At 54.9% G+C, this 24,266-nt stretch overlaps 1 protein-coding gene across 2 annotated transcripts in view; it reads left to right on the forward strand.

Moving 5' to 3' along the window:
* Positions 1–24,266, forward strand: part of PEPD (peptidase D) — a 114,016-nt gene that overhangs the window by 66,160 nt on the left and 23,590 nt on the right. For both annotated transcript variants that reach the window (XM_059904567.1, XM_059904568.1), the window contains one exon: positions 23,494–23,562. In XM_059904567.1, coding sequence (XP_059760550.1) covers positions 23,494–23,562 — 69 coding nt within the window. The remainder of the gene's footprint in view (positions 1–23,493; positions 23,563–24,266) is intronic.

Consider the following 24,266-nt stretch of genomic DNA (forward strand, 5'->3'; position numbering starts at 1 on the left):
AAGAGGAGGGCTCCACAGGCCCCTCGCTCAACCCTTGGAGGATTCAGGGGCCAGGGAGTCTCCAGGCCAGCTGGGGCCAAAGTCGTGCATGTCAGGGCAAGATCACGTCCCACCCCCCTCCCACCCCACCCCACCCTGCCCACAGCCATGCCCTCTTCCAGGCAGCCTCGCTTCCTGTGGATGTGGTCACTGGCCCTGGTGAACCTGACAGCCCAGTGGTTATTGAGGAATTGGGTCTGCGCCCCTGCACTGGCAGATAAGAGGCGTGTTGGTGTCGCAATGAGGCGCAGTCGTTCACAGGTGCTCTCGAGGCCAGACAAAGGCCGGCCTCGCCAGAAGGATGTTCATACGGCAGGCTGTCGAGGTCACCTCCGCAGGCCTGGAACAGCCAGAGCTGACCTCGTTGGGCTTGGCGGAACCTACAGAAACCAGCTTCACTGTCCCTTCAAGACCAGGATTTTCCAAAGTCGTTTCCAGATATAGTCCGTGCGGCGAAAACTGGCCCAGAACTACGTTTAGCATTGTCCATCGCAGAGAGTTCTGATTTGACCATTCAGAGGGTTCACCGGGAGGGCAGCGGAAGCCCTCTGGACCCTCCCGCTGGTCTTGGCCAAGCAGGCTGACAGATGCCCCCCACACACTGCCTGTCCTTGGCAAACAGGCCACCCCTGGGCCCATCCTGCCCGCCGGCCGGCAAGTATTGGCTCATTCCCAGCTTGCCTGTGCCAGTTGGTTGGATTACAAACATTTATTGGGGGAACTACAGGTGCCAAGCAGTGTTCTAGGAGCAGAGAGACAGAACAGAGGGAAACCTATCTGCGAAGCTCTAGAGGGAAGAGAAACAAAATAAGTAAGTAAAATGTACAGAATATTCGTTGGTGACAAATACTACAGAAAACGGAAAACCGTGAAAAGTGATAGAGGGAGTCCTAGGAGTGATCTGCGGTTTTTAGTTGGGTGGCATCGCAGCCTCGCAGAGAGGTTGGGTACGACCCAGAGGGGCTGGGGGCCGAGCCCTGGGGTGGCAGAGGAGAGGAGCAGTGCAGAGGCCCGAGGGGCAGAGAGGAGAGGGCTGGGGGGTGAGGGCCGAGAGGCGACAGGTCGGGCAGCGGAGGGACTGTCTGATAATGGAGAGTAGCCTTAGGCAGCTGTGCTGAGCGGAGACAGCAGTGGGGCAAGGGCAGCAGCAGCAGGCCCCACGAGGAGGCCCCTGCAGTGGTGAGAGGTGACAGGGCCCCAGTCCGGGGTCAGAACGTTTGAGGGGAGAAGCAGACAGGTTCTGGGTGTATTTTATGCTGGACCTGTTGAACCTGAAGGCTCAGAGGTTATCGTGGAATCTGGTCCCTGTCTGATTTGGAAGGTAGAGCCAGCAGGATTTGTTGTCAGATCAAGGGTGACTGCAGGGTTTTCGACGTGAGTACCTGGAAGGATGGAGTTGCTATTAAATGATTGGGGTCGGGGGGAGACTGGCTAGAAGAGTCCGGACCACCTGTGCCTGGGGAGATTGAGGCAGCAGAGGGGAAAGTTTCATCTCCAGCCAGGGTCACCCGTCTTGTGACAGGTCCCACTGGACGTCGTCTAGAATTTTTATAAATGAACCATTGCTATGCTTGAGGAAAAGCCAGCATACAATCATTCAGAACATTTCTTGGAACTGTTTTCTTGTAAGGTTTGGCATTTGCTCCAGGGAATGTATGAAAGGCATTAATCAAGGCCTGAGGGTGGCAGCACCTGAGAGGCTGTGGTCTGATTTAATCACGGACGCTGACAGTTGGGGGCGCCAGCCACCCTTCACGAGGATGGTGCTGGGCTGCGTGACCCGCAGACCCCTGACGAGCCAGCTGTAGTGGTCATCTCTGGGCCAAGCCCTCTCACTTGGGAATCTTCTTTTTGGTGAGCCCCCAGGAAGCTAAAACCAACTGCCTGGGCCCCAGGGTCCCTGCCGGGTCACCCTCAGAGACCCTGCTTCTTGGGGAGGCTCGACGGGCATGCCAGCCTGCCCTGTGCCCGGTCCCCCTCCCCACTGCCCCTGTGCACAGGGGAGAAAGCCTTTGTGCCGACCCACCTTTGTCTAAGGTTTGGCCCCTCCAGGAGAGGATTTGGAGGGTCTAGTGCTGCTCCCCAGTCCTGGCAGAAGTCATGGCCAGGACTTCCCTGGTGGTGCAGTGGTTAAGAATCCGCCTGCCAATGCAGGGGACACGGGTTCGATCCCTGGTCCAGGAAGATCCCACATGCCGCAGAGCAACTAAGCCCGTGCACCACAACTACTGAGCCTGTGCTCTAGAGCCCGCGAGACACAACTACTGAGCCTGCGTGCCACAACTACTGAAGCCCGTGCGCCTAGAGCCCGTGCTCCGCAATAAGAGAAGCCACTGCAATGAGCCGCCCACGCACCACAACAAAGAGTAGCCCCCGCTCGCCACAACTAGAGAAAGCCCATGCTCAGCAGCAAAGACCCAAGTCAGCCAAAAATAAATAAATAAATAATAATAATAAAAAACCAAAACAAAACAAAAGATAAGCAGTAGCTTCTAGCATTTGCAAAAGCTGTTTAAAAAAAAAAAAAAAAAAGAAGTCATGGCCACCAACAGCTGGGGCCCCTTGTCTTAGGTGCCCAGCCGAGGGGAGGCGGGGCCAGGAGGTGTAGGACCCGGGCGCTGCCGGTACCCTCTGGGGTCTGTGGGTGCCTGTGAGACATGGCAGGTTATGAGAGCCCTGGCCAGGTCACAATTTTCCCTACCCAGGCCATGACTTGTCTGGAGCATGGAGCAACCCCTCAGACCTCCACTTCAGGTCCCCTCCGAGAGCAGCCACTTGTGCACTGCCAGGGAGGAGAAGTGTGTCAGTGGGCTGGCCTGGAGCACAGGTCCCTCTTTGTTAGACAGCATTCTCCTTGTTTCCTGTGTTCTTACAGAAGCACACCTCAGTCCCAGAGGCGTCATTGGTTTGGCTCCACAGTTCTGCTCCGGTGAGAGCGACCAGTGCAGGGAGACTGTTTTCCTTCAGGACAGCTGCCCCGCCAGGGCCGGCTATTGATGCGAGCAGGGCCCTGCCGTACCCACCTCCATCACCCAGGGGCCACTCTGGTTTGGCCTGGCCGGCTGGACAGTGGAAGAGCTCACCATCTGGCAAGGCTAGGGGTGTCACGGGCCCCGGCAGAGGTCTTGGTCTTGCAAGGAATAGGGCTAAAGGGCCAGTGGAACCCTTTGACCTGCCTCTTCTCTCGATGCCCTGCAGTCTTCATTTTCTGGCAACCCCAAAATCAGGCGGGTCTGGCCCAAGAGAGGGAGTGGCCCAGCGTGTTGGTTGGGGCTCCGAGCTGGGGCAGGATCCTAAGATGGGCATGGTTTCTCCTGCAGAACGGGCACGGCATGGGTGTTGAGATGTGGCGTCCCTGCCCCTGGGACAGTTATTTCCCAGGCCCAGGGGCAGATGGATCTGTTCACCCTGTGCCCAGCCGAGTGTCTGTGCCAGAAGCCCAGAGCCCCCCGGGCTGCCCTCTGAGCGCCCTCCCCGGTTTCTGGACGTTGCACAAAGTCTTGCTGGTTGGTGACATCCTTGGGGGCTTGCCTTTGGGCAGTGGGCCAGCCAGCGGGACGTGGAGGGCGATTTGCAGCTGTCCGGGAGGATCACCCATGGCTTTAATGCACTTCTCTCCTTATATTTCACAGTTAGACGCATCACTCCATCATTCTTCCTGTGTTATTTTTTTTCTGCCCATGTCATTGGCTCTGCTGCAACGTGGTGGTTGTTGGGGAGAGCTGGGTATCAGACCCCACATGTTATTGAGGGTTGGGAACCCCACCTCTTCCAGCAGTGAGGTGACACGACAGGAAGTGGTGAGAGTCAGCGAGAAAACAAGCCCCTCTCCACACGGCCCACACACCTCTGGAAATCACTGTCTGAGTTGCTTCTGATACCACCTGCCCCCCACCCCCAACCCACCGTCATGTCATGTCTCCTTACCTGTACTGGGCAATTTGGTTGGATTTATTTCTGTGGGCTCTATGCACTTAGCAGTTGAGAAAGATATTTGTCATTTTGCTATACAACATCAGACACACCGTGGCCTAAACGATTGTGACAACAGAGAGTTCAGCCACAGTCTAAAATTTCAGCATTATTTATGATGCCGAGAGGTCCGGCGTCTACAGCATCTCCTTAATCCGGTCTAAATCTAGAGCCCTGTCTCCCGGGCCTGCCTGTGTGTCTCTAATGGCTGTTAATAATAGTCCTCCAGGCACCCTGTTTGCTGATGGAAAATCCATCTGAAGCTTTTGCATCTCATGTGGCAGTTAAAAATTGACGTTTCTTTATTGATGTAACTGGTTCCTGCCAAATACTTGGGGACAAATAAAAGTGATTGAACACAGAGATAAGCAGAGAACCATTTGTTCATGGAATGGCTGGCCAATTGATGTTGGTAGTTAAACAAGCTATCATTTAAAAGAACCTTGAAAGAGGAAAAAGTAGACTGTTTCAAGAAGTTAACGTTCAGAGTGCCAGGAATGGGCGACACAGGCGTTCTGAGGGTCAGAGCCCCCGGAGCTCTGGCTGCCTCCTCGGGCCTTGTTGCCGCTCCTCTCGCATGCCCTGCTTCTCTCCGCCTCTGAATTTCCCACTTGCTCTGCCCTCTGCTGCAGACCCCCTCCTCCAGGAAGTCTTCCTGTGAGTCCCGTCACTTTGGCTGTGCTCTTCCTCACATGGCTTCTGCTTTGTCCAACTTCCCACTGTCATGGTTAATCAGGTAGTGTCTGTCTCTCCGTGGACGAGGGCCTGGATCTGCCGCACTCATCCTGTTGTGGTCACAGTATGTCACGACTGGCGCATAGTAGGCGTGTGGATGGTATTGCCCAGGGACCTGATGGACAAGCCGGGGAGCTGGGCGTGATGAATCTCTCCCGGCAGCTTCCCATCCCGGGCCCTCCTGGGATGCAGGCGTGAGGCAGGCGGGCTCTCGGGAATCACCGGTTTTGGCCTGTCATCCTGTGGAGTAATTACTTTAGACCAGCAACAAGTGTGGAAGATCGAGGAGGCAATATCATTGATTTTCCCATAAAGGTGCAATTTATAGTAAGTGGAAGAAGCTTCCTGGCAATTCCTCACCCATGTTCACCAATGGGCCCCTGAGTCCCTACAGGGCTAGTGGACAGAGTCTCTCTGGTGACCTCATCTGGGGCAGCCCCCGAGGCCTCGCTGGTGGGCACTAGTCTCATGGCCCATGCCAGGGGCAGGTGCCTCCTCAGCCTGGGGGGCCCTGGAGCTTGGATTGTGCTGGTCTTGGTCACGCAGGAGCAGCCTGTCCTCGCCAGCGGGAGATGCTGGAGAAGGCTCACTCTAGCCTCCAGGTGGGGCTCTGGGGGTCCACTGGGAAGGCTGCCCGTCTGAGCCCTCCCGCCCCTTCCCTCCTCCTCCACCTCTCCTCCCCTCTCCTGCTCCTCTCTCCACAAGCAACCCTGAAACCAAGCTGGGAGCCAAGAAGTTGGGGGAAGCTCTGGGCCAGTTTGACTTCAGGCTTTTCCTCGCCTCCCCCAACTGGAGCCCACCTTTCTTCCTCCTCACTGCTTCCTGGAGGCCAGCCTCTTTCTTCCTCCACACCTGCTCTACCTTCCAGTGACGCTCGTTGAGGGATATTCAGTGCCAGGCACTGGGAAGGCAGAGGACCTGCTGAGAGCTCTGGGGGGGACACCGACCTGCAGACGGGCCTCGGACTAGCACAAGACCAGCCAGGGGACCCCATGGGAATGTGGTGTGAGGGGCCTGAGGCGGCCCTCAGCCTGCAGCCCTTGGCGATTCGGACTCCCAGGATGCTGATGTGAGTGAGAGTGGAGGGTCGTAGGATCAGCACTTATGTGACAACATCTAGTCAAAAGTGTGGTCAAGGCCAGAGAGGCACGCTCTGGAACCAGGACCCCAGCACCAGGGCAGACCCGGCCTGGGGCTGAACCAGGGGGAGGGTTCTGGGGGCCTTTGTCTCCCAGTCAGACCCAGGCCCCAACTGTTCATTGTTCTGGGCTGTGGCCAGGTGAGGGAGGGGCCTGGCACCCCCCACCTCCTGACCACCTGTCCATTCTGAGGGGCTGGGCAGCCGGAAGTGACGAGGGAGGCCACCTGCTGAGTCACCCATCCCGTGGCCTCCCCTCGGCTTCCAGATTCTGTTTTCTCTCACATTAATTGCATTTATTATTCATAAACTTCTAAAACTGGCTTCTGGGGCCTTAATTTTCCAAGCTCCCCAAGGCTGGCACAGCTGAGACTCTGTGTTGGGCTCATCAGGGATCTGCTGTGGCTTTGGGTTGGGATCAGATGCTGGCTGATGCCAGCCCAGGGCCTTTGAATTTGGAAATGAAAACAAAGGCCTCCCAGCTTGGCGGCTTTCCAGCAGCCCTGGGAGGCTGGGCTTCTTCTCTCCTCTGCCTGGAAGTGCAAGGTGGATGTGAAACTGTCACCTCAACTGGCCGCACTTGGCCGCCCCCGGTGCTGGGGGCTGTCTGCCACCTCCTCTGTCCCTCCTTGTCCCTCCTCATCCCTCCTCGTCCCTCGTCTTCAGTTCTGGCCTGTGTTCTGATAGTCCCTGTTGCTCACGCTGCAGTGGGCCTGCACCCTGGGGCTCCTTCCCTGGGGAAGTTGATGTCTCTCTCTGCTCCCTCTCTCCGGTTATCCTCAAATGTTTGCCTGTCCAGTGTCTGCGCGGCCTCTGACCGCCCTGTCTCAGTCTGCACTCAAAGCAGGAAGGGCTGGACCTCGCAGGCCACTTGCTGAGCTCCCTCCTGCTCCTTCCCGACCCCGTTCCCGAGGCCGAGCGGCCACTCAGAGGGCATGGCCTTTCCCAGCCACTTCTGGACGCCCCCAGCTGGTACCTTTCTCCCCTGCTTGAAAGGGTTTGTGTCTTTCACTCCCTCTGCCTCAGCCCCAATCAGGTTTCCATTTCTGCAGAGGTCTCTACTCGCAGATGAGGGGGCGTCAGAGTCCCTCTGCAACTCCATTTCTCAGGAGCATGTGACCCCACCTTTGGGGCTGGGGGGAAGGCTAGATGTGCCGTCATCCCACGGGGTAGGTCTGGCTTGAGGAGGAGGCGGTTTCTGCCAGCTTTGCCCGAGATGACCGAGAGAGGCAGGACCCAGGCCCGGTGAGGCGCTCCGAGGCCTCACTCTCGGGTTCAAGCCTCTAGGTCATAAAGCGAAGGGCTTGAAAGTTTCTTCTCCGCCAGGGAAAAAGCAGCAAACATGAAAAACAGAGACACTGGAGGACGACTGGCAGCGTCCACCAAAGCTGAGCATCCCGTACCTGGCGACCAGCAGTTCCACTCGGGGTACAGCAGACACGCCAAGAGCCACACTGTGTATGTGGGCTGGGGGTTCTCTAAAACCGCGGGGACCCAAAACCCGCCCGTGGAGGTGGATGGACTATGGTGTGTTCACGTGATGAGTACCGTTGAGCAGTGAGAACCACAGGTCTCTGCACACGAGACCAAGGTCAGGCGGCTCCCGTGGGGTCAGTGTTGAGAGAAAGGAGAATTGTTCCATTCCATGAAGTTCCCCAACAGGCAAAACTCTGGTGATGGAGGAGCAGATGGGGGCAGAGAGAGGGGGCAGCGGTGGCACCTGCCAGGGGACTAGACATGTTCTGCGTCTTGATCTAAAGGGTACATTTGTGAAACCTCATCAATCTGGACACCTACGATGTGTGCGTTTTACTGTACGTATGTTATATTTCAATAAATAGGGTTACCCCCCAACCCCCAAAACAAAACAAAAAACAACTCTACAAATGCAGAGCCGTTGCAGTGACAGTCTGGGCAGAAAGGCTGCCGCATGTCTCTGTCCTGTGTGGTCCTTGTACCTTCCAAATTTATAGGCATCTCAGGAGCTACAGGCTGACACGGTAAGATGACCGTTTGTGTGTTTTCAGAATTATTCCATTGGCCAGTGACAGAAAGAAAATGAAAAGTTAAGTGTAATTTGGGGAAGTACCTCCCGGGCTGTCTGGTAAGGCCAGGACCTGAATATTGAGTCTATTAGAAGCAATTATAAAAGGGACAGCATTTTTTAATGTTTCTCATTTGACAGGAAGGTTTTTAAATATGGGGCATTAGTTAATAAAAAGTCCCCAGAAGCCTGTTGTAATATATTACCTAATTCCTAACAGTTCTTAGTCACTGAAATAGGTAAAAAGGGAATGTAAAATTAATATATAGTTATTATTAAAATTGCCTTATAAATTAGTTAAGTCCCCTGGAGGTACCAAGTGGGCATCATTATTCTAAGACCGTCTGAAGGGCCTCTCTGTACCCTGTGTGTGTGTGGAGTGGGAATGCCCAGCTGGGAGGGGAGCTCTCGGCTCCATATTTAAGGGTAAAACACCTGCTCATGCTGGAAGAGGCAGGAACTAGCAACCAGACCACAAAAATTTAGTAAAGAAAGCTCTTCCCTAGTTATCAGAGTTTCTGAGGAAGCTGGCGCTTTGTGGCCTCATGATGCTTGTCCTGTGCATGAGACAAGGAAGGCCAGGAGAGATAGCCGGATTCACATGGGGTGGAATTGGTTGGGAGCCGCATACAAGTGTTCGTGTAGCTCCTGGGGCCCTGGGGGCCACCATTTGTCCCAGAACTGGGGTGGGGGAGGATGCGGGTAGAAAGTGTCTTCCCTCAGAACACCCTGCTGCGGGCAGGTGGGCGGGAGGGTCTGATGCCATGTACCCAGCCATAGCTGCAGGCGGTACAGCAGAGGGGGACCAGAGGCTCCCGGGAGACGTGTGTGCATTTGATTCAGGCAACATCAGGGCCACTGTGTCTCCAGGTTACACGTGCAGGGAGCCCCAACTTCCCACCTTTGCCGTGCAGCAATGCATTGCATTGGGGATTTAGAAGCTGTGAATGTAAATCCATCCAAATCTGAGCTGTTTACTGAATCTGAGTGCTCTTTCCAGGGGCATTTGGTGAATGTCATGCTTTCTGTGTCCTAGGTGAGGTTTTCCCTGTGCGTGCTGAATCTGTTTAGAGTAGCAGGCTCGCTTCCATGGAGCAGCTCAGTGCCCTGGGCAGAGAAGCGTCCTCCTGCTCCCAGGGGAGATGGAGAGCTGGGGTTTCCCAGTAGCAGCACCAGGGGCAAATTTGCTTCTTAATTTGGCCCTTCAGAGCTGCATGTACAGCCCCATCCTGTCTCTGGCTCCCTCCACTCAGCGGGAGGCCAAGCCCTGTGAGTTTCCCGATGTGGGGGGGGGGGGAGTGGTCCACGGAGTGCAGTGTGTACGGTGTGGGCAGCCAGAGGAAGCAGGTGAGGCTGTTTTCCAGCCAGTCTCTGACGTCCCCAACTTAGGCTGCAGGAGGGATGCCTCCTCGCGCAGACAGAATCCCATTCCAGAGAAGACAGATAAGTGGGCTTTTGAAGCAGGGCTGAGCAGACATTCTTGTGGCTTGGACTCTTCACACTCCATACCAAAGGGCCTTCCTACAGCATTTGTTTCTGAACTGTGATCCCTCAAGCCGGGCTGAAGTCTTCTCAAGGTTCTCAGTGTGGGTGGCGGGCGGTGTGCACTAGCGGCCCCTCGTGGCAGCATCGCAGCATTGTCCCTGATCGGGGCCGTGTGGGTTGTGTCCACGTGGGAAAGAGGCCTGGTGGAGCCAATGGGGCAAGGCTGGCTGCAGGAGAGCTGGTCTTTAACAGGTAGCTTTCATTTCTTCCAAAAAATATTTTCAAAATGAAAACAGCTTTCTCGGATAAAAAGATATTATGTGTGCCAGCAGGAAGTTTAATCAGCACAGAGCATTATAGCCAAGATATGAAAAATATCCTGTGATATTCAGAGGTTCACTAATCCCTGTTGCTTTAGCAGTCGTGTTCTGGATCTCTCCGGGGGCACAGACAGACAGACTCGGGTCTGCTGGGATCACACTAGGCGGCGTTGTCCCTCCTCCTCTGTGAAGTGGAAATTTCTTCCGTCAGTGAACCAGAACCCGCTGCACCCGCGGGGCTGCACCGTAATCCGCTTATCGAGCCCTCCGCAGGGGCGGCCAGGTGGTTTCTGACTTTACAGTGTGAACAACACTGTGATGATCAGCCTTATCTATCCACCTCTTGGGTGTTTAACTGATAATCTCTTTGGGGTAGATTCCTGCTAATGGAATTTCTGGGGGGGATTTTGATATACAAAACCTAACTGCCTTCTAAAAGTTGTTCTCCCACACAGCTTGCATGGTGTCAATGTCAACGTCTGGTGAGCACATACTATGAGCTTCCTGGGGATTTTCTCATTTAATCGCGTGAGGTGGGGATGGCATCTTTGCTTTATAGCACACAGAGCCAGGAAGGCTTTAAGGAACTGCCCAAGATCCCACGATGGACAGATGGGTCTTAGAGGAGCCAGGTGGCCTCTCTCCAGAAACCGAGTTCTCAGCTACCGGGCCGGACAAACACACACACACACGTACATACATATACATATACATCCATAGTGCCTGTGGGCCCACTCGGACAGCAAAGTTAATTAGTATTGTTTTTATTGTTAATCATCTTTACCAGTCTGATAAGGGAAAAGTAATATCCCACCTTTATTTGTACTTCTTTGTCTACTGGCAGGGTTAAACTTCTCTTACAGGTGTTTCCTGGGCATTTGCCTTCGTGGTTTGTCTGTCCTTGGCACAATTTGCTCTTGACATGTGTAGGTTGACTTACTGATCTACAAGAACACTTTATAATAGGGCTTTTCATGTTACAATTCTGTTGGTCAAAATATTTTTCCCAATTTGATATACAGGAATTTTTAAATATAATAGTCAAATCGAGCCTTTCTTGTATAGTTTATGCCTTTTGCATAGTTACATAGACCGTTTCTAGCACCTCAATACAATTCAATTATTTGTGTATGTTTTCTTCTACTTTTATGATTTTCTTTTAAAAAATATCTTCTGTACGGTTACAAATTATTTTGACGCTGGTATGTATAGTATAACATATCCATGTATCCATGTGATTTCATTTTTAAGTTGTTAACTCTTTATCTAAAGTGCATTTAAAGTGGTGAGCGAGCAAGGATCCTGGCACTTTTGCCCTCTTGAAATGAGTAGTTGATCCCCTGTCTTTGGAATAATGTCTTTGCCCCACTGACTGATAATTTCACCTTTACCATATTCTAAACTCCTATGTGCGTTAGCATAGGATAGCCTTTGCTGCCGTAACAAAAAAACCCCAGATCTCAGTGGCTTAGCCTAGGGACAGTTTATTTCTGGCTCATGTTACAGTCTGAGAGGCCCCATGTCTCTCCTCCAAACATGGGGAGGGGCTGCTTCATTGCCCAACGCTGCCCCCTTTGAGAGGGGAGAGAGAAAGCACAGAGAACGTACATCCAACTTAAAAGTCTTGCTGAGAAGCAGCACACGTCCCTTCCCCTTGTACTCCCATTGGCGAGATTCAGTCCCGGGTCCCAGCCTAACTGCAGGGAGGCTGAAAAATGTGCCCAGAAGGAGGAAGTGGAGTGGTGAGCACACGGCCAGGTCTCCACCTGGGGCTCCGCCTAGACAGGCAGGGCTTAAGGCTGTGTGTGTGTGTGTGTGTGTGTGTGTGTGAGCGCGCATGCACACGCATTCTGTTTTGGTCATTAGGCATGTGCAGGCCAACCATCCCTGCCGTCTGTTACCCTTTCCCCAGATGTTTACTGAGGACTGACCGTGCACTCCTCACTGTGCCCAGCCTTGGGTACAGGGTGACTTGGGCCTGCTTCTAGGAATTCCCTCTGAGACTGGAGGGGGAAAAGGCAGGCACTGTGGCACAGCCATGTGCAAGCCTAACAGCCATGAGAGGGCGTGTGTGTGTGTGTGTGTGTGTGTGTGTGTGAGAGAGAGAGAGGGTGGGGAGGAGGGTGCCTCAGCTATGAAGAGCTTTCGATGGGGAGAGGAGGGGGAGGCTACTGGGTGGGCCCTGAGGGGACCTGCTTAAGGCTAGCAGGGTAGCCAGGTGGCCTGGGGGGAGCCATGAGGAGGGTCCGCAGTGGTCCTGGGGAGAGGGGACCTGACGGCGTGCTGGCAGTGGGTGGTGCTGGAGGTGGAGCCTGGGGAGGAGAGCTCAGGGCACACTGGCCAGCATGAGGATGCTCGCCGCAGGGGTCAGCATGGCAGGTAGGAAAGCACGCCTCTCGGGGTGGCCCCCTCTTCCTCATCCTCCCAAGTTCTCACTGCGTTTCGTGAGCTTTCTGAAGTTTGGCAGGTGATTTGGTTGCTCCTGCAGGTCACTCTGGTGAGATGCTTTGCAGGGTGTACAGGGAGGGGAGTGGAGAAGTCAAGGGACTCTTCTGCCTGGTGCTGCACAGCAGAAGGGGAAACCCAGGCCCTCATCACATAACTGGTGTGCCCGCCTTGGAGTGTGGCTCTTACAGGCCGGGAGCCAGGCGCGCGCTTCAGGACCAGGCAGTTCACTGTAATTAGATTGCCATCTGCCAGGACGAGGACAAAGAGTTCCTGCAAGCACCTTTGCTCCCTGAAATGGGATTTCACACCCAGAAGAATTCCTGCTGCTTGTCTGCTGGCTTTGGTTAGCAGCGTTAGTACCATGAAGAAAGATCATTTAACTTTGCATCAACAGGCAGAGAATTATTAAAATATAATTAAAAGCATGAATTCTTCTAATTATTGGCTTTATATAATGTGCATTTTAAAACAAGACATCTGTTAAGGCTTTCTTTTGAATCTATCCAGAAACCAAAAGGGGGTAGCATTTTAATTAAAAATGGATTATTTCAGAAACAGTTTAATCACCCTGTCATCAGAGGACTTAGACCTTATTAATTAGCTGTTGATAAGTAGGTTTAAGTTACCAAAATATTTAATTCATGGGGGTTGTTAGAGGTGTACTTCTAGGAGCCTGCCCTGCAACTCGGGGGTGTGTCAGTTGGAGGAAGGTTCAGAGCATGGGAGTGAATTCTTAAATCACCTCTCCCGTCCCCTTGGACCCAGAGTGGACATCCTGCAGCAGGTCGGGGATGGTGGAGAGCACTGTGGCGATGGGAGGTGGCATCGTTCTCTGGCCGTGTCCTCGCTGTGCTGAACCTCGGCTGAGGCCCCACTGATAAGTTCCCGCGGGGGCACCGATGCGGCCCCCACCGTGCTGGAGACGCCACTGGCCAGGCCAAGCCCCCCTCTCCGCCCCCCACCCCATGCTTGCAGAGTGTCCGCACCGGCAGCACCTCCTCTTTTCAGGGCTGATCTTTCTCCAGGGGCAGCGTGAGTGCAACCCCCATTTATCGTCTTTAGTGGATGACGACTTTCAAAGTGATAAGTAGAATTCTGTTGTTTCTTCAGCCGACTGTGACTAAAAGAACGCTTGGAGTCGTGAGTGAGGATGGGAAAGCTCATTAAAAGAGGGGTCTTCGGCAGCTCACACCAAACAGCCGATATGCTGCCAAAAAGCACAGCCACACGCAGGGTGGGAAGGGCCGTTTCCACCAAGGGTCCCCGGGCCTTGTCGGACAGTGTCTGGGCCTCCATCCACTGCTGTTTTGACTTCGACCTGGGCTTTGGGGCTCCTGGGGGCTTGGGAGAGCCTTCTCAAAGAAGAGACATCATGTCGCAGGAACCTGGGGTAGCGGTTGCCTGGTGAAGCACCCATGGGTCTCGCTTCCTGCAGGTGGCCTGCAATCCTGGGCTGCAGGGACGCAGCTCCCTGGGTCCCTCCAGCCTAGGGGTGACCCCGGCCTGCTGCTGCGCGCTTACCGCCCAGGTGAGCAGTTCCCTGTATTCGGTGCCCTGTGCTTAACACACCTAGAGGGGTGTGTGTGCAGGTAGGACTGGCTTGGGCAGCACCTGCTGCTCTTCCTCTCCCCTCAGAGCCTTGAGCCGAGGGCAGCTGGGAGGGAGGATGTGGACACGAGACCAGAAGATGAGCCAGAATAAGCCGGGGCCCAGCTGCGGCTCAGCCAATCGGAAGATGAGGGCCACGGGGGTCTGCCCAGAGCCAGAGCCGGCCCGGGGAGAGGGAACCAGTGCTTGGGACTGCCACGTTAGAAAGGCAGTGATATAAAATGGTGCTTTCCAAAGAAAATTTTATCTGATATGACACTTCTGTGAAATATTTTAAGATTATAAGGCTGAGAAGGGAATTCGATGTTTGGAAATAAAGTAGCACTGGGCTCTGTAGAAACAAAACACAGCACCCTAGAGGGATTCAGAAAGCAAAGCCCAGAGGAATTCAGGAATAAGGGTTAGTCGTCCTGTCCTACCTGCACCAGGTGGAATCGGGGGCCCTTGTCTCCTGCAGGATTAGCATTTAGGAAGCACCTGTTTGGTGGAAGATTCCAGGTTTTGTTTCTTCCACTGGGGATGGGAGGGGAACTCATGGAGTGGGGAGAGTTGCAGCAGGTGGTGCCCCCAAGGACACCCCAGGCTGGAGTAGGGCAGCTACCAGGCACCCAAGGTGCTATACAACCGTGGTCCCGAGTGGGCCCCAGACAGACAGTCATTGCCCTGACCAGGCTCTGTCAATGACCCGGCCTTATGAGGAGCTATTAAATAAAGGAAGGTAGAAACATTGCCAAGCGAGACTCCAGCCAGGATTCTGGGCTAAAGGGAAGCTCTCACTCGCCTGCACTTGGTAGGGGAACGGAGCATCATGGTAAGAGCTTGGCATCTGCTTGTCCGAGGCCCTCGGCAACTAGGTTTGCCGGAGGTGGCTTTGTTCCCTGAGACCCCTCGGCATCTCCGGTGCTAAGGACGGAGGGCCCATTTGGCCTTTGTCCCCGGGGTCCACACTAGCCTGGTGTCCAAGGCTGCTGAGCTGGGGACAGGAGCAGGTGGGGGCACTGGAGAGAGCCTAGGTTCTCTTGGGGTCCTCACACCAGCTGTTTTCCAAAGACTGGCAGATTTGGGGGACGTCTGGGGACGGGGAGCTTCTGGACTGTCCTCCCACCCAGAACTAAAAACAGGCTTTTCTTCAGAGAACTTCTGCTAAATCCTTGTATTATTTGCTTAATAGTTTATTTACTTTTTTCTTGAGATATATTTTAAAAGAAAGCTTTGTGTGCCTGTCATGAGTGAAACCCAGTATAATTTGCAGGAAGGTGACTTTAAAATAAATACCTAATGCATCACACGTGTTTATCAGTGTACCCCATCCCATAATGTCATCTCATGGACCCATGTCATGCTTTGGGAAACACTAGCTCAAAGAAAATCCCTTCCCTCCCCTCCCCAAGAAGACTCCCTGTGTATGGGCTTCCCTGCCCTGCACCTTCCCAGGGAGGGGAGGAGGGGGTGCTGGCATCCCTTGGAGGGAAAGTAGGCTCTAGATCGTGGTGAATGAGGATTATCTCCCTCCACCCCTTCCTGGTCCTGCAGTTTGATCCTCCCTGGCTGATTCCTAGGGCGACCTGGTGCATTCTTAAAGGGGGAGTTTTTGGTTTGGGGCCCAGAAAGGTGTTCTTGTTGACATCGGCAAGAACTAGTTAGATTGGGTCAGATGAGAGCAGATGTTGGTCTCTGAGGAAGGCAGAGAACAGTTGGCAAATTGTGCCTGTGTTTACTTGGTTCTTCCAGGGCCTTCCAAAGCTGGGGCCTCTCACTTGCTGGAGAGAGCCAGCCCCAAAGAGGTCTGGATCTACAGATCTAGAATTTCCCACTTGAGCCATGTGCTGTGGGATCCAGGTTTCATCCTCCTGTGTGTCGTCACCATCCTGGGCACCAGTAATGCCCTGCCTGTGTCTGCAGCTCCTGCCCCAGGCACCCCGTTCTTTTTCCAGACAAAGAAGGAGCTGGAGAGGGTCAGAACAGGCCAGCCGCTTGCCACGTAGATGATGGTCAAAACCACTAGCTAGTATCCTTCATAGATAAATCCCTTAAAGATCAGTAAGAAAAATAGAAGCAGTTTTCTAAATAGAAGCAGGCCATTCAGAAAGGAAGAAATATGAGGAAATAAACATATAAACATGTCCAAACTTGCCAGTTAACGAGACAACGAAATCCTTTTTGTTTTGCCTACCAGATTCGCAGTCCAGTGGCAAACGGGCCCCACGGTACACGTCTCAGGACCCTGAAAATCCTCATGAGCTTTCTGGGGTCCTTTTGGCAGAACATGCCCTGAGACTCAAAACTGCAGATGCTCAGGAATTCTCCTTCTAGGAATTTAGCCCGAAGATAGTGAAAAGCCATATGGCCACGGGTGTCCATCGTGACACGGAGGTGGAAGCAACCTAGATATCTAACAGCGTGAAATCGGTTAGGTAAATTATAGGCTGTGGTCCTGCTCATGCAACCATTTACTTATTCCGTCACTCAACAGATGTACTGAAAACTTCCTGTGTGCCAGGCACTATTCCAGGCTCTGGGGATTCTGCGGTGAACAGAATAGACAAAACCCAGCCTCATGGGAGGTGAGAGAGGATGGATGGATGGATGGATGGATGGATGGATGGATGGATGGATGGATGGGGGGATGGATAATAGGTTGTATATTGGTGAAGGAGTATCCTTTACCCAGGGGGCTCAGGACAGGTGTCCTGGAGTAGGAGACATGAAGGAGAAGCCTGAAGGAGAGAGAGCAAGCTGTGGACCTGTGGGACGGACGTTCCAGGCAGAGAGAACAGGGCTCATCTGGTGGCCCTGAGGTGGGAGCTTGGCTGGTGGTCCCATGAGTAGCAAGGAGGCAGATTGGGAAGTGAGAGGAGATGTGGGAGCGAGAGGGAGGCAGTCTGCTCATGGGAAGGCAGGGTTTGAGCAGAGGAGTCCTGGGGGCCTACGTACATTGTTAAAGGAGCACACTCCGTAGGAGACGAGGGCTGAAGCAGGAGAGCCAGCTCCACCACTGTCACCATCGACCAGGCACTGTCACCATCTTTAAGAGAAGATGGTGGCCTGCACCAGGGGCAGGCGGTGGGGAGAAGTGTCGGATTCTGGGCATAGTGGAAACACGTTATCTGTTGACAGGGAACAACGTTCTTGCTTTAGAAGGAAGCTTCCCTGGCACATTCCGGCCCTCATCCCGGGCTGGGTGGGGCCATTGGTCCTTGCAGACCCTCTTCAGCTCAGTTGGGCCCCATGCACAGGTATGAAGTGGAAGAGGCCAGTGAATACTTAGATCCAGTTACCTGGAAAGACTGGCTTTATCTGCTAAAGCTGAACCTACACAGAATCCAGCGACACACAGCATTTCCACTCCTGGCTACGTGCTCGGTGGGGGATGTGTGTGCACGTGCCCTTGAAGACTGCACAAGGTCCTCGGCAGCACTATTCATGATGGCTGCGATCCGGAAACAGCAGGCACGCTCACCAACAGAAGACTGGGACACACTCACCCGGCGGAACACTGCCAGCGCTAAGGAACAAATGACAGTGACCCACCATGGGGGGTGGTTCTCCAGCGTGAGGTGGAGAAGCGGAAGAAGCCAGACTCAAAGAGGTCTTGGTTTTTTATTCCATTTACGTCAAGTTCAAAAACAGGCACATCTAACCTGTGGTCTTGGAAGTCAGGCTCCCCGTGGGCAGGAGGACTGACAGGGAGGGGCCCCTGGGCACAGAGATGCTCACTTTGTGACGGGCCGTTGTGCCGAGCCCTTATGATTCTGGTCCTTTTCTGGATGTATGTCAGACTTCAGTCAAGAGGTGACTTTTTTAAAGTTTAGTTCATTATTATTTTAAAAATCTGTGTTTTTGCACTAAAAAAATTGTCTGGAAGGATGCTCAACAAAATATTTGATAGAGATTGTTTCTAGGAGATAAGATTATGGATGATTTTAATTTTTTTTTCCTTTGTGTAGAAAATTTCTAAAATCTCTTCCACACACACACACACACACACACACACACACACACACATATATGGCTGAAGTTTATTAGCAGTCTGATGCGGCCAGGGCTTTGCCAGCTGAAAGGATGTAGTGCTTTATCCCAGAATGGATACCGAGGAACTCAGGAACTCCACCTAATCGAGCACGTCAAGAATAAAGGGGAATATTTGTTAATTGAATGTCATGTTATGTCCTCAGTTACGCCTCATACAAGATAGGCAATTCAGAATTCCCAAGTATCCAATTAAAATGCTAATTATCTCATACCTTGATAAGGCCGCTCTCGCGGGGAGAGAGAGAGAGTGGCTTCTCTCTGGCACTGCCTCTCCTCATGCCCTGACCACCGCCGTCTTTACGCTGCCCTTGCCTCTGGCAGGCGAGCTTTCCTTTTCCAGGATCTCTGCACCCCAGCGGCCTCTCCTGGAGCACCAGCTCCTGCTTTCTACAGGCCGGCCTGGTGCACCGTCCCTGGGGTGGGTGGGCCATTTGTCCTGGCAGACCCGTTCCCGCTCACTCTGGGCCCCATGCACAGACTAGAGTCCAGGGCCCTGGAAGGCATAGCACAGCGTCATCCACCGCTGGTGTTTGGGGAACAGAGCGCCTTGCCCCGCCAAGTGCCCCCACCGCTGACAGATGTGAGGTTTAGAGGCATTGGGGTCAGAAACCCTACATGGACCCCAGGCTCAAAGGGACTCTTCTGAGGGCTTTCCTGACCACAGCACATCACCACGCTGACCTGCAGTTTCCTCATCAGCAAAGTAGGAAACCCTCTCCTCCCCTGAAGGACTGTCCTAAACACCAAATGCTGCAGGTAGCTGTTGGGTCTTTCTCACTGGCCAGGCCTGTGGGAGGTCCTGGGTGAGAAGGCGGCAGCACCCCCCATCCGGCCAGGGTTGCAGGTGGTCCTTTGTCCCTGGTGGTGCTGCATCGGTGCAGGCTGGGCCACGAAGCTGTTCTGTGAGCACTGGTTTTATTAATAATGCATTTCTGGGTTTATCCAAGGCTTTAAATCCGTCCCTTCTTGATGTCATTCCGTGTGAATGCCACTTGCTCGTTTAAAACGTGCTCGGAGCCTCTCCGTGGTGGCTTCCTGGAGTGCTCTGTGTCTTTCTTCACCAGGGGGCCTGGGGAAGGAGGGGGACAGGGCAGCCCCCCGGTTCTCCGCCGAGTGCCGGTGCCTCCCGCCCGCAAGGAGGCCCTCACGCTCTGGCCCTGCCCACCTTCGTAACCCCGTGTCCTAACTGCCTGCCCTCCTAGACCCTCTGCTCATCCAGGTGGCCTCCACCACCACGCCCATCTTCTCTTCCACGCTCCTGTTCCTGGCTCGGCCTCCTGGGAGCCTGACATGCATCGAGGCCCAACCTGGGAGGGGATGAGGTGGCTGATCTCCCTGGCTGGCCCCGTCTGCTGGCGCTCACGCTCGCACTGAGAGTGCGGCGACCCTTGCTGCCTGGGGCAGCCCTTCTGCCATAATCTTGGGCAGCTAATGCATTTTTTGCGGGGCTGTGGCTATCTGCTCATCAGATGATACACCTCAGAGGGCAGAAGCTAAGCGGTGCGGCCAGGAAGGCTCCATGGGCTGGATTTGCAGGCACGTGGGGAGGCCCAGCAGTATTGTCTCTGGAGACCTGGGCCTTGGAATCTGCTGTCCCTGCCCTGTTAACCCCTCTCCAGGCACTGACGGATGGGACTGCCACACTGTCGCTACGGGAACCCCATCCACGTCGTTATTCACAGCACAGACTCTCCCAGGTTACTTAAAGGTTCTCATTTATGCCTGGATACAAAGCATTTTCTACCTGTGTCTTGCTTGGGAGAAATTTATAGGCAAGAGTGTTAGAGGGATGGCCATGTCGGGGAGCTTCAGGGACCACCGCAAGGCGGGTGGCAGGGCTTTGGGCTGACCCCGCCCTTCCCTCTGCTCGTCAGGAAGCCCCTCCTGCTGCCTGGGGAGGCTGTGGGCCATGTGCCTGGTCGGAGTGCCCGCCACCCTTCCTCCATCCAGGTGAGCCGGAGGAGGCTGGGGTGGTTAGGCCCACCTGACCCTCGCGCTGCACGTGAGAGTCCGATTGCCTGAAAGGGCAGGCGGGCTGGTCTCTGGGGCTGCCGACTCTGCTGCCGGACTTTCTGTCTGCTGTCCCCTTATGGATAGACCAGTCATTTCTAGCAGTTCTGTTGTGACTCTTTGTAAAATCTGCCTGCTGTGTTTTCATACTGTACTTTCAGGTGTTAATTATCTAATATGTGTCTATAGTCTCTCTCTGATGGTTCTTTTATCGGAAGTCCCGGGAGGGTCTAGCCTGCTGCTTGCTGTGGCTGACAGCTCTTGTGGACTATTTTCAGACTGTGAGTTCATCTTCAGTGTGTAGGGTGTGTGTATATATCCGTGTATAGATACATATATACATGTATGTGTGTGTAGACGTATGTAGACGTAGGTGTGTATATGTACCTGCATGTGTGTGTAGACGTATGTGCATGTGTGTCCATACGTGTGTGTGCACATGCAGAGATTGTGGCAGATCGTGGCTCTCCTGCCTGGGTTGAGAGTGTGGCCGCTCAGTTTGGCTTTGTCAGTTTGGCTCCAGATATCACCAGTCAGGGACCGAGTTTTTTGTTAGTTTCCTGGCTTCGGGGTTTCCAAACCATACAGGTCGTTCACACTTGAACCTGAACCCCGTGGAGGACAGACCTATGCTGCGAATTCTGAGGGAACGTTCATTATTTTTTTTCCCAGAGCCCGGGAAGCTTCCTGATTGCCTCCTGTGGTGCTGGTGAATTTTCTCCAAGTCTGTGCATCCCTGCCCAGCCCCCAGCTTTATGTTGGGGAGGGCTCTCAGTTCTGGCCCCCTACCTCTGGTTCGTCCGGGGCCTCTTCACTGTCCCCACATGGCAACGAATGCCAAGGCCTCCAGGTTAGCAAGACCGGCAGCTTCCTCTTCTCTTCTGGCCCCGCTTTCCTTTTGTCCTGTGGATGTGGCTCTGCTTATGAGTTTTAATCAGCACCTCTGAGTGTTGGGGGTGGGAAGGCTTTTGGCTGCATACTCTACCTTCATCTCATTGTGGCTCCCAAGGGGCTGATGGGTAGCTCACAGCCGAATTCGGCCCTAGACGTGTGTCATCAGTAGTCAGCCCCTCAGGTTGTGCGTCAGCTGGACCCTCACCTGGTTCACAGTTTGCCATATTCTCCGTAAAGGTCTAGCGGGTCTTTATGAAGTGTCCTCCCGTGGCTGCCTGGTCCGTGAGCCATCCAGTGGGAATGGGGTGCCTCTGCTGCTGCGGCCCGTCCCCCAGGCCTGTTCTTGCCGAGCTCTGACCGGGCTGTGCGGGAGCCTCACGTCGAGCCTGTGGCCCCAGATTGGAGCATCCTTACTCCCCATGCCTTGAGAATCAGAAATATGTCGGACTCAGGGTCCTGGCCCACTGCACTTGCCCCAGAACTTGGGCGCCCTTGCATGTCCACGGCCCAAGGCTGAGGTCCTGGGGAGAGGGGCCCTTGAGGTGTGTGAGCAAAAAACGCAGCCCGTCGAGTCCACGTGTTATGCCACTAGAGCATCAGTTTGTTCTTGTATCATGTCACACAGGTTCATTTGAAACAAAATCAGATGCTGAAGTCCAGCTTGAAGGACTTAAACCCTTTTAAGGGAGAGCGAATTTCCAGCATGTGGCGTTTCCCCTCCTCTTTCCAGCTCTTCCTTGTGGGTGTGGGATCATGTGGCTGACAGAGGTAATCCGGGCTGCAGCTTGCAGATGAAAACTGGGTCGGCCGTTCCTTAGTCTGGTGCTTCTGTGAGTCATGCCTTTCAAAGGCTTTTTACTTCGAAGCCAAGGCATGCGATGAAGGCTGTTTCTACTGAGTAGATTACAGGTTAGGAAAACACCTGCTTCTGAGACTGGCTGCAGGTGGGGGAACCGATGCCACCCCGTTTCCCCAGGCTGAACCTTCTGATTTGTTCATTCACCACCCCTCTGCCTGTCCCCTGCTGTCCCCATCACCTGGAGAGTGGCTGCTGCCCCCAGAGCGCTGCTTCTGTCCGGGCAGGACATCGTCCCCGAAGGCTCGGGGAGCCCCGTGGCTCCGTGGCCTGTCGGCATTCCCCCGCTCACCGTGGGCTGCTGTGTGGAATCCCAGTGTCTGGGGCCCCATTGTCTGGGTGGGTGGTGTGGAGCCGCCTCAGGACCCTGACTCGACCTGGCCGTCCTGTGGCCTCGGAGAGACTGAGGCTGAAGTCGGGGGCAGCTCCCGCCATGAATATGGGGGCAGCTGATGCCGAATGTGGCTTTCCTCACCTCCCTGGGCAGTTCCTGAAATCCTTTGTGTTGAGGAAATATTTCCCTTGCAGATACCCAATTATTCTGTGGGATTTGTAAAGCAAGTCTGAAAGCTGATTGAATATAGCAGAACTGTTGCTGCATAACAACTCCTTAATACCGAATCGTAACAATTATGCATAATTTGTGTTTATAGTGCCTGGAAGATTAGACTCCTCCGTACAGACGTGCTCTAAAACAGGCCTAGAACATGCAGGGCAGGATTGCCACTTAGTGTGCCCACGGGCAGCCTTGGTGTTCTGAGCACAGCCCGGTGGTCGGTGGGTAGGGTGGGGTCCACCTGGACCTGCTTCTCAACCAAGGCCACCCAGAAGGCTGGGCCCGAGCTCTTGCCCAGGCCTCAGGGAGGGGGTGAGGGCAGCCCCCCACCGTTGCCCCCCTCCCCGGCTGGGTTCTGCAGAGGCCGGGGCCTTGGAGCGCCGAGTCCCACGCCCAGATGATCTCCCACCCGCCAGGTCCTGCAGTGTGTGGTGGGGGGAGGGGCAGGGTCCTGGCGTCTCCAGAGCTGTTGGCAGCGTGGTCTCCCGAGGGTTCAGCACTGCTCGTATGGTGTTGATGTGGCAGTGGCTCATCCTCTGACCTCCGTCACACCCCTGGGCTTGCCGGGCTCTGCTGACCTCCCCTGGAGGCCTCCCCTGGCTCTGTCTCTGTCTGGGCTCAGCCTAAGGGTGGGCTACCGGCGACCTGCTCTGAGGTCTCGTCTTTCCCTCTAGACCTTCTCCTGGCCTCCCCTGCTCCAGGTGGGAGCTCGTCCAGGGGGCCAACCGGTTTGCTACTTGTCACAAGTAGGGAAAAGCTGGGCCTGCCCCCAGACCCTGCCTTTCTCCCCCTCCCTGGAGCCTGCCCTGCCTTGCTCCATCTGCACACGGACCTGCCCCTCAATCCCGTCCTCTAGGCCAGAGCCCAGTGGCTCCCGCTCTCCTTTCCCTGCGCCCCTCCCCGGGCTCAGGCTCAGGGCCTGGGTGAGTCCAGCACTGGGGCTGGGAGAGCTCTCGTCCCTCCCTGGCTGCATCCAGCCCCTCCTCGTGTGGGAGGATGTGGCCACTGGAGAAGGGAGTCACAGGGAGACGCTCCCTCCAGCCCTGCAGAGGCAGGTGGCCCCTGCCCCAGCCCATCTCCCTGCAGGACCAGGGCTATCTTCCTGATGGGCCTGAAAGGCTGGGCAGCGCCGTGGCACTGGAAGTAGCGAGCTCTTCCAGCCTTGTCCCCTCTCCGCGCTGACCTCTGTGCTTCGGCGGCCTGTGGACTACAGCCTACCAGCCACAGATCCACGCTGGGGAGTTCAGGCCTTCCTGCAGGCGCAGCTGAGCAGGGCCTGGGCTGAAGATTTGCACGGGGGCGGGGGGCGTGCGTGCTCCAGTGACTCTACTCTGACGTGTCTTCCTTCCCCCGCAGCCTCTTCGAGCACTACTGCTTCTCCCGGGGTGGCATGCGCCACAGCTCCTACACCTGCATCTGCGGCAGGTAAGCGCGCCTCCTGGGCCGCGTGGGAATGATCACGGGAGGAGGTTAGGGAAAGTGAGGGGACCCCACCGTCCTCCCAGCTTAAACGCACCTGTTGCTCCCATGCCCGAGGCAGTGCCCACCTAAGCCTAGAAGTCGCTCTCCCCTCCCGAGGCTCTGGGAGCAGAGGTTGCTTCTGCCCGTCCTGGGAGGGGAGCCGGCCTGCCCACTGCCGTGCCCTCCCTTCCCGTCTCCAGCTGGCTGCTCCTCCTGGGGCTGGCCTTCCTCGCCCCCTCCACACAGGCACGCTCCCAGCATGTGGGGACCGGGCCGTGACCTCAGGCTATGCCAGCTTCTGTGTGCAGGCGGTGCAGAAGGAGCTGTATCAGTGCTGGAGGCTGTGGTTTTGCGTGTGTGTGGCCGTGTGGGGAACAGCACAGCCGTGGGTGGGTCTGGGGCTCTGTCGTGCAGGGTGTCACTGTAGGCGTGTTTGTGTGTGGCACGTTGTGGCTGGGGGCGGGGGCTCTGTGTACGTCCTGTGTGTCACCCGCACTTGGCCGGGTGTGCTTTGGAGGCACAGGGTAGAAATGACCACGAGTATAGGGGCAGCTCATGGCCGTGAGTTTGCACTGCTGTGTGGCTTTGAGGGGCACGTCCTGGGTGTGGGCGGCCCCCTCGTCCCCCAGGCTCACCCCATCTAGTCTCCTTGTGCTCTCCCCTTGGCT

This window comes from Balaenoptera ricei, chromosome 19 (genome assembly GCF_028023285.1).
Source record: "Balaenoptera ricei isolate mBalRic1 chromosome 19, mBalRic1.hap2, whole genome shotgun sequence".
In the NCBI taxonomy this organism is placed as follows: Eukaryota; Metazoa; Chordata; class Mammalia; order Artiodactyla; family Balaenopteridae; genus Balaenoptera; species Balaenoptera ricei.